This window comes from Macaca thibetana, chromosome 7 (genome assembly GCF_024542745.1).
Source record: "Macaca thibetana thibetana isolate TM-01 chromosome 7, ASM2454274v1, whole genome shotgun sequence".
NCBI lineage: Eukaryota > Metazoa > Chordata > Mammalia > Primates > Cercopithecidae > Macaca > Macaca thibetana.
In genome coordinates this window covers 11,218,240-11,233,377 of record NC_065584.1, presented here as the reverse complement: position 1 = coordinate 11,233,377, position 15,138 = coordinate 11,218,240, and the positions used below count along the sequence as shown (strand labels likewise).

General features: G+C 35.0%; 1 protein-coding gene and 1 non-coding gene across 5 annotated transcripts in view; both read right to left on the bottom strand.

The window, feature by feature from the left end:
* The window catches only part of ATG2B (autophagy related 2B), an 84,106-nt gene that overhangs the window by 42,430 nt on the left and 26,538 nt on the right, over positions 1–15,138 (bottom strand). For 2 of the 4 annotated variants that reach the window (XR_007727588.1, XM_050798997.1), the window contains exons 7-17: positions 12,498–12,594; positions 11,780–11,965; positions 10,604–10,758; positions 10,407–10,512; positions 9,097–9,358; positions 6,994–7,144; positions 6,176–6,268; positions 5,846–6,034; positions 3,139–3,412; positions 1,391–1,493; positions 24–219 (exon numbers count right to left, since the gene is read on the bottom strand). Coding sequence is in view for 3 of the 4 variants with exons in the window: in XM_050798997.1 (XP_050654954.1) it covers positions 24–219; positions 1,391–1,493; positions 3,139–3,412; positions 5,846–6,034; positions 6,176–6,268; positions 6,994–7,144; positions 9,097–9,358; positions 10,407–10,512; positions 10,604–10,758; positions 11,780–11,965; positions 12,498–12,594 (1,812 nt within the window). In the remaining variant the exon portion in view is untranslated. The remainder of the gene's footprint in view (positions 1–23; positions 220–1,390; positions 1,494–3,138; positions 3,413–5,845; positions 6,035–6,175; positions 6,269–6,993; positions 7,145–9,096; positions 9,359–10,406; positions 10,513–10,603; positions 10,759–11,779; positions 11,966–12,497; positions 12,595–15,138) is intronic. The other 2 variants (XM_050798998.1, XM_050798999.1) reach the window with 2 other exon arrangements.
* Positions 1,184–1,289, bottom strand: LOC126960481 (small nucleolar RNA U13). Its single transcript, XR_007728022.1, has one exon. It is a non-coding gene; the product is annotated as a small nucleolar RNA U13 (small nucleolar RNA).

Here is a 15,138-nt window from a genome sequence, read left to right as displayed (position 1 = left end):
GCTTGCTCACACTTTTATCTTACCTGTTCATTTTCAAACATTACTCTACGAGAAGAAAAAGGAGATGGTGCTGGTCTTCTTAGATCACAAACATCTTTCAAGGAATGAGCAGCTCCTTCCTCTTCCTCCTGGTAGGGACCATCATTCTCTTCTTCTTCTTCAGCTGCAATTCTCTCCAAAATGGAATGCATGGCTGGTGGATTTATTTTCAGTACAATTCTGATATCAAAGACAATTTTAAAAAGACCAAGATCTAAGTGTATACAGCAAAACTTTAACTTTTGTGCAAATTAATACAAACACCACTGGTTAAATCTTAATGATAGAATTAAACTTCTCTACAAAGTCTAATTATGTCTAAGGTAACCCACTTATGAACATGTTGTAAACTTGAAAGTGTGGAACTGAAACAAGTAAGTAACAGAAAGACATCAACATTTTATACTTGGCTAACTGAAGGTCTGACCTTTCGGGGGCAAAAAGGTTATTTTTAAATTTCATTAAAAGTCAGCAAATTTTACCTAAGGATTCTAGTTATCATTAACCCAAATCCTCTCACATATAGTTTGTTCCGCTATAATAAAATACTTGTCTACCTAAAAAACCTCATGTTATATCAATCTTACATTATATCAGTTGTTCAAAGGGAAAAGGGAGAAACTGATTAGGAAACAGTTTCAAAACTCTAACAACAAAGTTACCTTTTCCTCTAGGAATTTCAATAATAAACGGCTGGTGCTGTTTTGTAGCCACAAAACCTAAAGACGACTGAGTTAACGCAGCCTGTGACTACAAAAACTAAAGAGCTTTTTACTCCAGAGTAATCCCTTTCCTTTCCTAAGCTTCTACAGAACATCTCTAGCACAGACTTTTCATTCTCCTTTGATGACCATATCCACCCATTGTTATAAGGAGGCATGGAACCCTCAAAGAGAATAGCTGTGCTGCAACTATAACTCTTATTCCCTAGGTAGTGGTGCTATTTGGTTCGTAAATGATCACGGGCTTTTGTCCGAATTGATACATATCCCAATGTAAATCGTGCTTCTGAATTACTTAACAGAAGTAGATCCAATTCTTGTGAAACTTGTGCTCTAAACTCATGCTAATTACCAGGTGTGTATGAGCAACACCTATCCTAAGAATCTGATCAGCCTAACAGACAGTGGAGAGGAGTAAAGCAAGGCAGGCAGAAAAATGACACAACAAGGTTTGAAGGTGACACATCTCACACATTCCTGTGAACACCCCATCATCACACTTATGAACCACAAAAAAGAGTCAAGGATGGACATGTTTAGCTTATATTTAATAGCCAAAATGTTGGTTTAAAAGAATATTTTATTGTTAAAAGGAAAATCCTATTAAACCTATGTGCTTGCTTACTCACCGTGGCCAGTCAAAGTCATCTGATGATGTTGTATCTCCATCTACTCCACTAGACACATGGAAAAACTTAATAGATGGATCTCCTTTCTCTTCCTGGAATGATCCTGAGAAAACAAGACTGATTTACTGAAATGCGCTTCTTCTCAAGTACTAAAAGAAGAGATGGAGGAGCAAAGATCCTCTCAATCAGGAACATAATGCAACCTTAAGTACTACAGCATTTTGCAATCCTTCTGGTTTCATGTGCACATGCGGTAGACAAAATGAGCCAATAAATTAAAGATTCTGTGTTCAAACTCAAATTCTTAAGTACCAATGTATACTGCATAAAGTGCATAATGACACAGTAAATACAGCAAGCACTTACCACTTACTAAGTGCTATTAGTGATTATTTCTTCTTAAAGTCTATATAATCTACCACTAGAAAAATAACTACATTTCTTAAATATGTATTTTGTACGAAACACTGTAAGAAATACCTCTGTTCAAAATAATTCTATATGGGCTGGGCATGGTGGCTCACATCTGTAATCCCAGTATTTGGGAGGCTGAGGTGGGCAGATCACCTGAGGTCAGGAGTTAAGGGACCAGCCTGGCTAACATGGCAAAACCCTTTCTCTACTAAAAATACAAAAATTAGCTGGGTGTGGTGGCGTCCAACTGAGGCACAAGAATTGCTTGAACCCAGGAGATGGAGACTGCAGTGAGCCAAGATCACGCCACTGCACTCCAGCCTGGGCAACAAAGCAAGACTCTGAAAAACAAAAACAACAACAACAACAACAACAAAAAATTTTATACATGTTTTTTCAATCCATTTTACAAATGAAAAATGGCTTTCCTCCAGAATAATGAGTTTCTCACCACTGGAAATAAGGGATGATCCCACAACACCTGAAGGCCCTTTCATGAAGTCATAATTGACAAAAGTTCATTTTAAATATCTCTTAAGATCTGTAAAACCGAGAGAGAAGGGGAACTTTTGCAAACTATTCTCATGGCGGGGTGGGAGTATGGCCGCAGAGAGAGGGTGTCGTGGCAGAGGCAGGTGGTCTAGGAACCACAGGATAAAAGGTTTTCCAGGTCTTCATAGACTTGGTTCACTTTAAAGTTTTTATAAATTCCCTTCATTAACTGACAAAAACAAAGTAATACAGAAAAAATCAAAACAAGTTATACAAATAAAAGTCACTAGCAATTAGTATAATGGTTGAAAGCTCAAGCTCAAGCACTGTCAGACTTGGGTTCAAATCTTGATTCTGCCATTGACTACAACATGATCTTGGTAGATACTTGCTTCTAAGTCCACAGACTGTCTCATCTATTAAATTATAAAAATAACTGGAAAAATAAACATATGGTGATTACGATGACTAAAAAAAACAAGACAATGTGTATGAAGTGCTTAGCATAATATCTAACATACAGTGACACTCAACAAGTTCTGTTATCAGTCCTACAATAAATAAATGAGAGGTGATAATAAAAATGTAGGCTAAAGTACTATATTCTCCTGCAGTAAACAGGAATTTTAACAAAGTGAATGAATCATCATCCTCAGTTTTTTAAAAATTACCTATATCATATATTTGTATACAATACTAGAAAGACATTGTTGCTCTTGATTTAACATAATGTGCTTTAATTTTACTATATTTTGGGGCTGTCAGATACTTTTGTGATGTAAGTTTCAGTAGCAGTTGTTTGTTATCTAGTATGGTTCTTTTACAGACACATTCAATCTTACCAATTAGTTCTCTAAAGGTAAGTTCCAATTTAATTTGTTCTGGGGTTGATCCTCCTATAAATTCAGTCTTAAATTCTAGATCTGTGAAGGCTAAATAAAGGATCTCCTTCTGAAGTGACTTCTTAAACCATGGTCCCCTTTCTTGATCGGATCGAAGATCAGGTATTGGGAAGCGAACAGAAAGGTTTAATGCTGGTGTGGCAACTTGCACTGATATTCGACAATTTGCAGGACTATGTGAATCATCTAAAAACACTTCAGTGAAAGCCTTGTGCTAAAACACAAAACATCAAAAATAAGCCAAAATATTAAATTAAGTACATGAACATAAATGACACAGTATTCAACATTACAATATATATAATCACTATCTCCCCATTTGGTATAATGCATTAAAAGTCAATTCAAATTAACCACTACCATATTAATTTAGTGTAAAAACAAATTTATAATGCAACAACTATTGGCAAAAGTGAAAACTACTGGCAAAAGTTAAACTCTGAAATAAAAAATCAAATTAAAAACTGAGCCAAAGTGAAGACAAAGGCACTACAGATTAATATTTATCTTACTATAAATTTATAAATACTGTGTAAATTAGCCTACCAACAAATTCAATATGGTTAAAATCACTATAGTGTCCAACATTCAGTTTGAAAGACTTTTCTACCAATATATGACTTTAAAGACTCAATGTGAAATCAGATGAATTATGCCAAATACAATCTCTGACTCAACTTTGTACTTCTAAGATAAAACCCAGAGGCTGGCACGTCACAGGTTCTAAATAAATATTCACTAAATGATGCACCCTGAGCTCCTATCCAATCCAAGGGCATGAGCTCATCAAATGGCTCTATGAGACCAAGATATATGCACCATTTACCCAAAGCCACCTTACAATAGAAGGGTCAAAGAACATGCCATTCAAAAAGAAATCTATTTCTATTTTTTCTCTAAAATATATTGAAACTTAAAAAGCTTTATTCCACTCTAGCTTGTAATACTCCTCAGTTTCTTCAATCCATTTCTAACCTCCATGATTAGAAAATTCCCTTCATATGCTAGACGTACAAATCTTGTGTGTGTTTGTTTTCTTTAAAACAGGTCTTGCTGTATCACCCAGCTGGTCTCAAACTCCTGGGCTCAAGCAATCCTCCTGCCTCAGCCTCCTGAGTTGCTGGGACTATGGGTGCAAGCCACCACACCCATCTAGACTTGGATTTTTAACAAATCTATTCTAACTCTTCCCCACTTGATTTGCTAATATTAACCACCACTCTCAGGCAAAAATAACCCAACAGATTAAACCATCATCCGATTGCATATACAGTTAACAGCTAATACAGAGACTACCCCACAGAAACTAAAATAACTAGCAATTGATAACAGTAACAAATAAAGAATGCCCAGCCTGAGCAACATAGGGAGACAAAAAACAAAAACTTAACTGGGTGGCACATGCATGTAGCCCCAACTATTTGGGGGGCTGAGGTAGAAGGATCGCTTAAGCCAAGGGGGTCAAGGCTGAAAGTGAGCCGATACCATACCACAGCACTGCAGCCTGGGCAACAGATTTTTGTCACAATAATAATAATAATAATAAAGAATGCTAATTTGATGTGAATACTCAATACTAAGAGAAAAGCAAAGAAGTAGAAAAATAAAATATCTTTTTCGTTTTCTTTTTAACAAAGGTTGTCTCCATCTGATCCTGGTCCTCTGGCCCCAAAATTCCTAATAGACTTCTTGCAAACCTGACTGACTTAATTTGCTGAGAAAAGACCCCAGGCACCAGATCCAAGTAAAAGTGATATAATGTGATGTTCAATAGATTATTTTCAAAAGTATATCCCATATTGTTTGGGCTACATGTTTTAGGTAGTTCAAGTCATTTATCAAATATATAAATAGATAAAATTTTATGAAGACGTTATAATCACAGCTTATAAAAATTCAGATAGACATGGAAAAGTAACGAAAACCTAATTCCACTGTAACATAAGCAATGCTACTGACTGGCATATTTCCAGGCATTCTTTTTCTATACATCAATTTTATTTACACAGGTGTGACAAGTTTACATAAAGCAATATATTCTACTTTTTCATTTAATCCTTCTTGATGAGCCTTCTTCATGTTGCTGTACCATCTTCATAACCATCATTTTATTTCTTTTTTTTTTTTTTTTTTTTTTTGAGACAGAGTCTCACTCTGTCACCCAGGCTGAAGCACAGTGATGTGATCTCACTGCAACCTCCGCCTCCTGGGTTCAAGCTATTCTCATGCCTCAGCCTCCTGAGTAGTTGAGATTACAGATGGGTGCCATCATGCCCAGCTAATTTTTGTATTTTTAGTAGAGACAGAGTTTCGCCATGTTGGCCAGGCTGGTCTCAAACTGGCCTCAAGTGATCCTCCCACCTCAGCCTCCCAAAGTGTTGGGATTACAGGCGTGAGCCGCCACGCCCGGCCATAACCATCATTTTAAATGACCACATGACATTTCATTCAGTGTATATCAAAACTTATTTAGCTAGTCTACTATCAAGACATAACAGATGTCTCCTTTTTTTATTATTACAAATAATGCTGTTTTAACAATATATACTGTTTAATCTATTAAAAATACTTAAGTTCAGAAATTATCTCAATAACCCTATTAGCTAACCATAATTATGATTAGTATTTGCAGCTTTTGAATACTTACCAGACTAATATGCTTATTATATGAAGTATACATGTGGGATGCCATCATCTCTACTGTGGCAAGTTTCTGTGGTTGAAGCAAGGAATTTAACCTGTCCACAATACTGATATCCAGCTCACAACACACTGGATTTAATTTAATTTGCAATTCTGCCCTCTGAGGAACTGAACTAAGTCTTGCTTGATTACCCTTTAAAAAAAAAAAAAAAAAAAAAGGGCATTAATCCAATCACTAAAAACTACTATAAAATTGGGTTAAAATCTTTAATTGTGACAAAATATATATCAGATGAAAATTTACAGGTGGCAACTATAGAAAAAGATCTCTTACCTGGGGCCCTCTATTCTCAGAATGCTTATAATGAAGCTGAAGACACACAGGGGAATGGGAACCAGTTTCTTCTTTGGAATGGAACGTTAAAAGCTTAAAAGCAAAGACGAAGATAAATTAAAGGTAAGATTAACCTACAATTAATCACATGAATTTACAGAGGTGCCCATATAATAGTGAGAAAGGCTTTTTGAAGTCAGAAATCTGGTTTTAAGTTTCATTTTTGTCACTTATTAGCAATGTGAACCTTAGACAAGTTAGTTAACTCCTGTGATATCTCATGGTAAAATGTAAGCGAGGATTCAAATAAATTCATTTCCAACAAAGTGTTGTTGAAATAAAACAGTATAGCGTCAAAGTAACAGCAATGAATGTAACTTTGACAGTTTTCTAAAGTTTCTTTAGGTCACACTTTTACATTAGGGAAAATATCAGAATAATGGTAAATGAACACAAAACATTTAACTTGTCTTGAACAGTGCTTAGCACACAGCAGACATTCAATAACTATTTGTTCAATAATCAAATTCTTCTGAAATGAAGAGTGCTTTGAACATGAGTGAAATGAAGTCATTTCTCTCATAACCCACCTGTCACTCCTAAACAAGTCAACTCTAAAATTCTAACAGATCCTTATAACGATGCTGAGTGACATTCTTAAAAATGTTTCAATAGAACACAAACACAAAAAGAAAATGACAATATTCCTCCTACATGACTTTCTATACATTTTTAAAGAAAATCACTGACTCATACAATTATTAAAAAGCAAGACAGATTTAAAAAATAATCTTAAAGAAAAAGTATTCAACATTTACCTCTGTATAGTGAGGAGGAACAGAATGAAAATCAGTTGGAAATAGGCACTCCAAAAATTCCATTTGCCCAATGGACATATCAGTACTAAAATATCGGGAAGCTGATCTTTGTCTTTGTTCATAGGATACTTTAATGCCAGTACCTATAAATCTATTATAAAAAATGCACCATTTAAGATTATTCATATACTTCTAGATTAAACAATGTGCAAGTAGACAAAGAATAGAACAAAGTGTTAACATCTAACAATTATCCACCTAGTCTGACAAGTTCAAGTTGTTATCAATAATTAATACTCCTAAGGAAATTAACCAGAAAGATTGCTTCAAATTTCCCTTTCCTTAAGATAAAAAATCAGTTCTGTTGATTGAAGATTTTTCAGGATCTATTTATTTCTCAACACTGCCCTTCCTCTTCCACAATTAAAAATTTACATTGCAAAGATAAAATCTTTCAGATCTGTAAAATATATAAAATAGTTTCTTAAAGTTACCTAAAAACATCACGCAGTATTTCAAAAACTTTAGTCAGTGAGGCCCAAATGAGGTCTACCTCTATTTTCTGTTGCTTTTGTTATATTTTCCTACTGGCAGATATTTGAAACCTTGTCAAAAATGGGGGGAAAAAAAAAAAGTCCAGGCACGCTGGCTCATGCCTGTAATCCCAGCACTTTAGGAGGCCAAGGTGGGCGGATCACCTAAGGTCAGGAGTTCGAGACCAGCCTGGCCAATATGGTGAAACCCTGTCTCTATTAAAAATATAAGAATTAGCTGGGGGTGGGTTGCATGCCTGCAGTCCCGCTACTTAGGAGGTTGAGGCACGAGAATCGCTTGAACCCAGGAGGCAGAGGTTGCAGTGAACTGAGACTGCACCACTACACTCTAGCCTGGACAACAGGGCAAAAGACTGTCTCAAAAAAAAAAAAAAAAAAGAAAAAAAAAGAAGGGGTAAAAGAAAACAAAATGTTTTTACAGTTTGATTACAAATACTGTAATCCTAAACTGTAAAGTTTTTCTTGTATTAGGTGTAACACTACTTTTCATATCAATTTTCATACTTAAAAAAAGTTAAAAAGATTAAATAAAAGCCCAAAGTATTTTTTAAAAATACTAATATATATGATACGTTTAAACCACTGTATAAGACATCATTCAACAATTTATAGATCACCTTCACATTAAAATAAACAGAGTTTGCTCATTAACAATACTAAAGGCCAGGCGCGGCGGCTCACGCCTGTAATCCCAGCACTTTGGGAGGCCAAGGCAGGTGGATCACTTGAGGTCAGGAGTTCGAGATCAGCCTGGCCAACATGGTGAGTCTTAATAGAGATGGTAAAACTCTATCTCCACTAAAACACAAAAACTATCCAGCTACTCGGGAGGCTGAGACAGCAGAATAGCTTGAACCTGACAGGCAGAAGTTGCAGTGAGCCAAGATTGTGCCACTGCACTCCAGCCTGGGCGATGGAGTGAGATTCTGTCTCAAAACAAAAAACAATAAAACAAACAAAAAAAACTATATTACAAATTCAATTATCTCTTCATCTATTGACTCAATCCATGAAAGGATCACTCACTGGCTATTTGGATAGCTTTGATTTTTCTTAAGCAGAAGTTGAAACGTAGCATTCAAGTTCACTATCAGCCTTGGTAATGTTTCCCACCCTATGGCCAGTGGCATATGGATCAGTTCCAACAGTATTTTTTTATTTTTCATCACCATTGCCATCTCTGCTAATGCCAGTGATAATAAAAACTGTTTTCACAATTGCAATGGTGTCAGTAGGGATGATGGCAGAATGTGGTTAAAAAAAAGTTGACAAGAGCTGGGCAGGGTGCTAAAGAGATCACTTAGAAAACTCCTGTTATCTAGATCTGTTATTTCGCATGCCAAATAACCTGAATGAAAGATTCTACAATAAACATCTTTGCAGCATTGCAAGAAAACTTCACTCATTCCATTCATTTACAAATAAAGTGTGAATTAGAAAAACAAATGCAGATAGGCAGATACAAAAGTCCACATGTGGTTCTTTTTCAAGGATCATTAGCACATGTGTGGAAGTTTAAAGGATCATTAACACATATGTGAGAGTTTACCTAAGGTGATCATGTGAGCAAGCTTCTGCAAACACTGCTCGGAAAGACTTAAAATCTTCTGTTGAAAACCTTGCTGGATCAATCTTTTCTATACAAGTAAAGAAAGCTACTGCCATAGGTGTCAATGGATTAAGGTTCAATGACGTTTCAGGTGGAGATAAAGGATCAATGTGAAGCACAGAGATTGAAAAAGTTCCCACAGCTAGTCTAAAAATAAGTTCAGGCCTGGATTCATCCACTGAAACAGATCTAGATGGGAGAGCTGAAATACAAGTATTAAAATTATATACATAAAATTTAACACATAAAACTATTATATCAAAATTATAAAACATATACTCATTTATTAGCTTTAAAAAAGATGACCATACAACAGTTTGAATGATATTAAACAATTAATGTAAGTAAAACCAACTGCTATCTTGCTGCATCTTATATCTAAGATTTTTGTACTGAAGTACAAGAGTACATGACAACAGTAAATGTACAAATCAAGCTTTTACATTAATAAAAACATACTGGAAAACTCAAGATTTTCCAGTATGCTCACCAAATTTTCCTTTAAGCCTTGGGTGTATATCAACTAAATTTGGCCAAATTTTCCTTTAAGCCTTGGGTGTATATCAATTAAATTTGGCAGAAAAGAAACCTGAGGTTCTCTTTCAAGGAAAATGTAAACAGTGAAACAAAAATCACATGATTGATTGAGGGTCCTAAACTGCAATAATAATATGAAACTTAACAGTGTAGTTTTAACTAAAAATATTTAAGTATTTAAATACACAAAGAATACAATAAATGAGCAATTATTCTAAAACACTTCACAGTGAATTGTTTAACAATGGTTCATTTTTGCTTTCTCAACTTTGTAAATGGCCAAGACCAGAAAAAAAAAAGAAAAAAGAAAAAAAAAAAAAAGAAAGAAAAGCACCAGTAGAATGGCATTTTAAAAATTCCAGCAGAGGCCGGGCGCGGTGGCTCACGCTTGTAATCCCTGCACTTTGGGAGGCCGAGGCGGGCGGATCACGAGGTCAGGAGATCGAGACCATTCTGGCTAACACGGTGAAACCCCGGCTCTACTAAAATACAAAAAATTAGCCGGGCGCGGTTGTGGGCGCCTGTAGTCCCAGCTACTCGGGAGGCTGAGGCAGGAGAATGGCGCGAACCCGGGAGGCGGAGCTTGCAGTGAGCCGAGATGGTGCCACTGCACTCCAGCCTGGGCGACAGAGTGAAGACTCCGCCTCAAAAAAAAAAAAAAAAAAAAAAAAAATTCCAGCAGAAACTAAAAACAAATGTCTATTTTTACTTACATGTCTTCTGTAAAGATGTTGGGTGAACTAGGTTGGATGGAAATGTTGACCCTCTTACTGGCTGTTCTTTATGATGATCAAGGAACTCTCCCCAAGTGGGCTGAAGCTATAAAAGATTTTTTTAAAGCACATGAATGAAGTGTAGAATTTTAGAAGCAACTTTTCAAGACCAGAAGAAAAATTAAGTAATACTTTACCACAGTAGCACTTAATGGAGATCCTGCTGGGGTATTTGTATATGTACTAGTTAATGATAACTCAAGGTCCATGTTTGGGGGGTCCCCAAGGGGTGGAAGAGAAGAGAGACTATGAGACATGTCCATATCAGCCATGGAGAAGAATACTTCTTCTTCTAGAAAGAATTAAACTATGTCACTTGTATTGTAATCCCACCAATTCAAGTCTTTTAAGTAAGTTAATATACGTTAATACAATCCTCTTCCTTCAGATTATGTGAGATATAGCGATGTCCCAAATTTTATGTTACTTCCAGTGGAGTAATTTATTTGAATCCAAAATATTAATGGCATAGTAAAAACTCAATATAAATTAATGAAAAAGGAAGCTATCCCACTGATGAATATGTTTTCTTTTGTTTTAAATATATAAATGTAGTATTACTTGGTATATTTTTAATGTGATACGTCAGTTTAGGAATTAAAATCAGATTTTAAAATAGTATAAATATATCGCAACCTCTAGTTTCATCTGGATACAGTTACTTCTTTTATTCAGAGCCAAAAACATTACTCGGAATTCCATTTACATTTCAGTTCCTTCTTTTGGGACTGTTTTACCCTCATGCAAATGAAGTTTATTATGGCCAAAATTTTTTTAGCAGGCTTTGATTTCTCATTTTGTCCAGCATTCCATACTTAAATTGATTCATATTATTTATGTTATTAGCACTTATACATTGTGAAACACCTATAAATGTAAAGTAAGCTGGGTAGAGATTATTATTTACATATAACTGATGGAAAGATCAAGAAAGGAAAGTTTCCTTATCAAACTTCAGTAGTTTAGTAGTTTCTTAATCTATAAATCATTACATGAGCACATAATAATTTGACAAAATATATAGCTACCTACTTTTTCACACAAATTTACATTTTTGTAAATTGGTTTTCCTTAGACTAAATCATTTACAAAACAAAACTATACAATCAAAATCAAAAAAATATACTAGAGCACCTATGTGCTGGTGCATTACTATAATGTTGTGATTAATTATGAAAAGTTGTGGATTTCTTACAATGTGGATATTTTTGTTCTTTCATTCCTAAACTTCTGTTCACAGCAGCCAAAATTAAGTGTAATTGTATCCATGATTATAATATATGATTCTGGTGTCAACTGTTTGAGTTGCTTACCACGGCTAGAAGGTGTACGAGCTGTTTCTGTCTCATAAAAGCTTTGCTCTGAAGATACACCCACAGAGAGGGAATCTTTTCTCAAATAATACCGGTTTAATTCCATCTGAATTCGATACTCGTCTTCCTGCTGCATGGGTCGATTTTTCCTATCTTTATTAGCTAACCCTATTTTGCTAGAATTTTCTACAAGCATACAAAAGGAAACCAAAACAGTAATTAAATTTGGAGTTAATTAAGCATTTCTTTCCCAAAACCCATTTATGGAACAACAATGGGACCTGAACACCACAGTGCAAAACTACTGCTATTTAATGAGTCAGAGCTCTAAGCAAGAGCTTTAAGCAACTAGTCAGGAATCCCAAAATCTTATCTCTGATAGATAGAAGCCATTGAAAATATTTTAAAATGTGCACCACTTACTGTGTTCAAGAATTATACTTTCTTGGTTGTATGAAGTACTATCCCCAACCAAAGAACTCAGAACAATTTTAGAAAAGTTAAGAATGTGACACACATAATCTGAATGTGAATATGTTCCACGGTAACACAATTCAAAATACCCAATCAAATTTAACTACTTAAGATTCTTACTTGCTTCTTTCAATTCACATATCAAAAATAAGAGACTTTCCTACATGTACATACATTGCATATTTTAAAGTTTTTTAAAATTTAAAAAAGTAACAAGTATATATAATAACAGAATTATACTTGCCTGGTCCAGCAATAGCCGCCAACATATCCAAAAGCAAGTGCACCTGTCTCGGTGACAGGAGTAGATGAATAGAGTCTATCTGTCCATCAACATCCAACTTAAGGGAAAAAAAAACAAAACAAAACTATTCAGGAGGAGTATTCTTTATAACACCTTATCACCATAAAGGTCAGTATATTTTAGTGAACTGAGATGAATACTGAGTCTTTAGTCTTGGAGTCCTTCATCTGAGATTCTCTCTACTAATTCACACCATCTAAATGAAAAGATTTAGAGGCCACCAAACTATTGTTCTAAAAGGAAAAATCCTCCTGAGAAATTCCATGCTGACAAGTCCAATGTTATACTTTTTGTCTCTTCAAGTCTTCTGAGTACTTAAAGTATTTGAGGAGGACTTAAGACATAGTCTCCAAGGATGAATATTAAGGTAGCAATAGTACAGTATTCATTGACTTTCAAAAGACTAAAATCATAATCCTTAAAGTCTGATTCACATCAACAACAAATAAAGTTGGCTTTCTTAAGTACGCTATCAATCATACTCTAGCAGAGCACGTAAGGACCTTCTCCACCAACACTGTGCCCTCCCAGTACCTCCTGTGGTCCACAAAGCCTGCTCTGCATGTAAGGGGAAGCCAGTACAGAAATGTGGATAGAAGATGGTGCTTATGTAGACTTCCTTTCTCTTTTCCAACTCTTTGCCCACTTTTCCATCTAGAAATAAAAGCTCCATCCCACTCTCCTGATGATTCCTGAATACTCTGACAAAAGCAATTACTCTATTGTCTATATCACATTCTAAAAAGCAGAATATCCTTGCCTTACTTTTCATTCGCCTCCTGTTAACACTGACTCCTATTATTTTTATGTCATTTGCAACTGAAAAATAATAGAATTAACAAAACACTCATATCTAGAAAATCACTTCTTCCCCAGGAGGAAAAGGGATTCCTTCTGATTCTAAAAAATAAATAAATAAATAAACTACATAATGATTGAGAAATTTCTATGACCTAAGAAGACATTACCCAGTAAAATTAATCATTATTATCACATTTTGTTTTTTAGCATTGGGGTACCATGCTAAGTGCTTTTATATACATTTCCTCTAATTCTCATTTCTGTTCCTGTTTTACAGGTGAAGAAATTAGCTGACAAAGATTCAGTGAATTGCACAAGGCCATGTAGCAGATCCAGACCTGGATTTTCAGCTAGGCTGACCTGGAGGGAAGGCCCTCACTCCTTCCAATGGCATGGCTCCCCTGTTCTGCCCACAGACAGCTTATTTTACAGGGCACCTTCCTGACTACTGACATCCCAAGCCATGAGCCAACCTAAGGCTGAGAGGAGAAAATGTGTTTCTAATTACATGCCAAATTTAAAAATTGTTTTATAATTTCACAATTGTTGTACTGAAAGCACAATCTCTGACTTTCATTAGAATGGACAATCAAGAGTTTCATTTCTAATTCATTGAAACTAAAATTTTCATAGAAATATTTCATTATTTGTACATTCTGAGTTTGGCATAAAAAGAACAAAGTACTTATTACTTTCTTTTGGAAACATAAAAGAACATAACTAAGAAACAAATCTCAACTCAATGTAACATAGTAACTGAAACAAAACATCTCTAAATTCAATATGGGCAGTCTCCAATTTTCATACAAATGCATTCCTAAAAACATAGGCTAAAACCGAATATATGAAACACAGACTTACACACTACTCAAGGGAATACTATCCTGAGAACTTAAAAAAAAAACATGAAATGTTTCATAATATTTCAAATCTGCAGTTGAAAGAGTTAAGTCTAACGTACATCAGAAACAGATTAAAGATCTGACGTTTTCAGCACCCCTAATTAATGCCATCCTTATCTACACTACATTTTATGAGATCTATGTTCCTCAATACTAAAATCCAGAATTTGTCTTTTTCCACTTAGCATCATTTGCATTAAATAAAAACAAGTTATACTCAAATATATAAGTCATTATACAAAAATTACTCTATAGGAAAAGATAGTACCTCTAAATATTAAATACTGGCTGGCACACAATGCCACTATGCAATTTTTCCAGATGTTCATTTGTCACCTAACATACAGAACTCTAAAAGTAACATATATTTATACATTCGTATAAATGCATACGTAATGTTTTATTATAAAAGACATTTGTACAAATCGACACGTGCAAAAGTTTGGGTTTACATAAATATAAAATTATACAAACATGGAGGACTATATATAATTAACCAAAACAGAACTAAAAAGTTATTATTATGCTTCCTCCTTCTTACAGACATGGCAAATGCATTCCCCAGAGACATAAGCATATTATTAGTATTAGTTTCCCAAGGATGTTATCACAGCAGAGGATTCCCTGTAGAGTTTACATAACCCTTTGACTATCTGTTCTGCTAACAATCCCAACATGTTACTTATAAAGGGCCTTATGATATTGTGAAAGGATTTTGCACCATCTGAAGAAGGACAGAGCAGTAAACAAAAGGGGCCTGAGTAATCAGTAATAGGTGTGTTTTCACTCTACTTTCCTCCTCCTCCAACTCTAGTCAGAGGTTCCAATCCAAGGAGGGATTTGCGGAGATACTTCAATCCTCTGAAAAATCGTTTTAT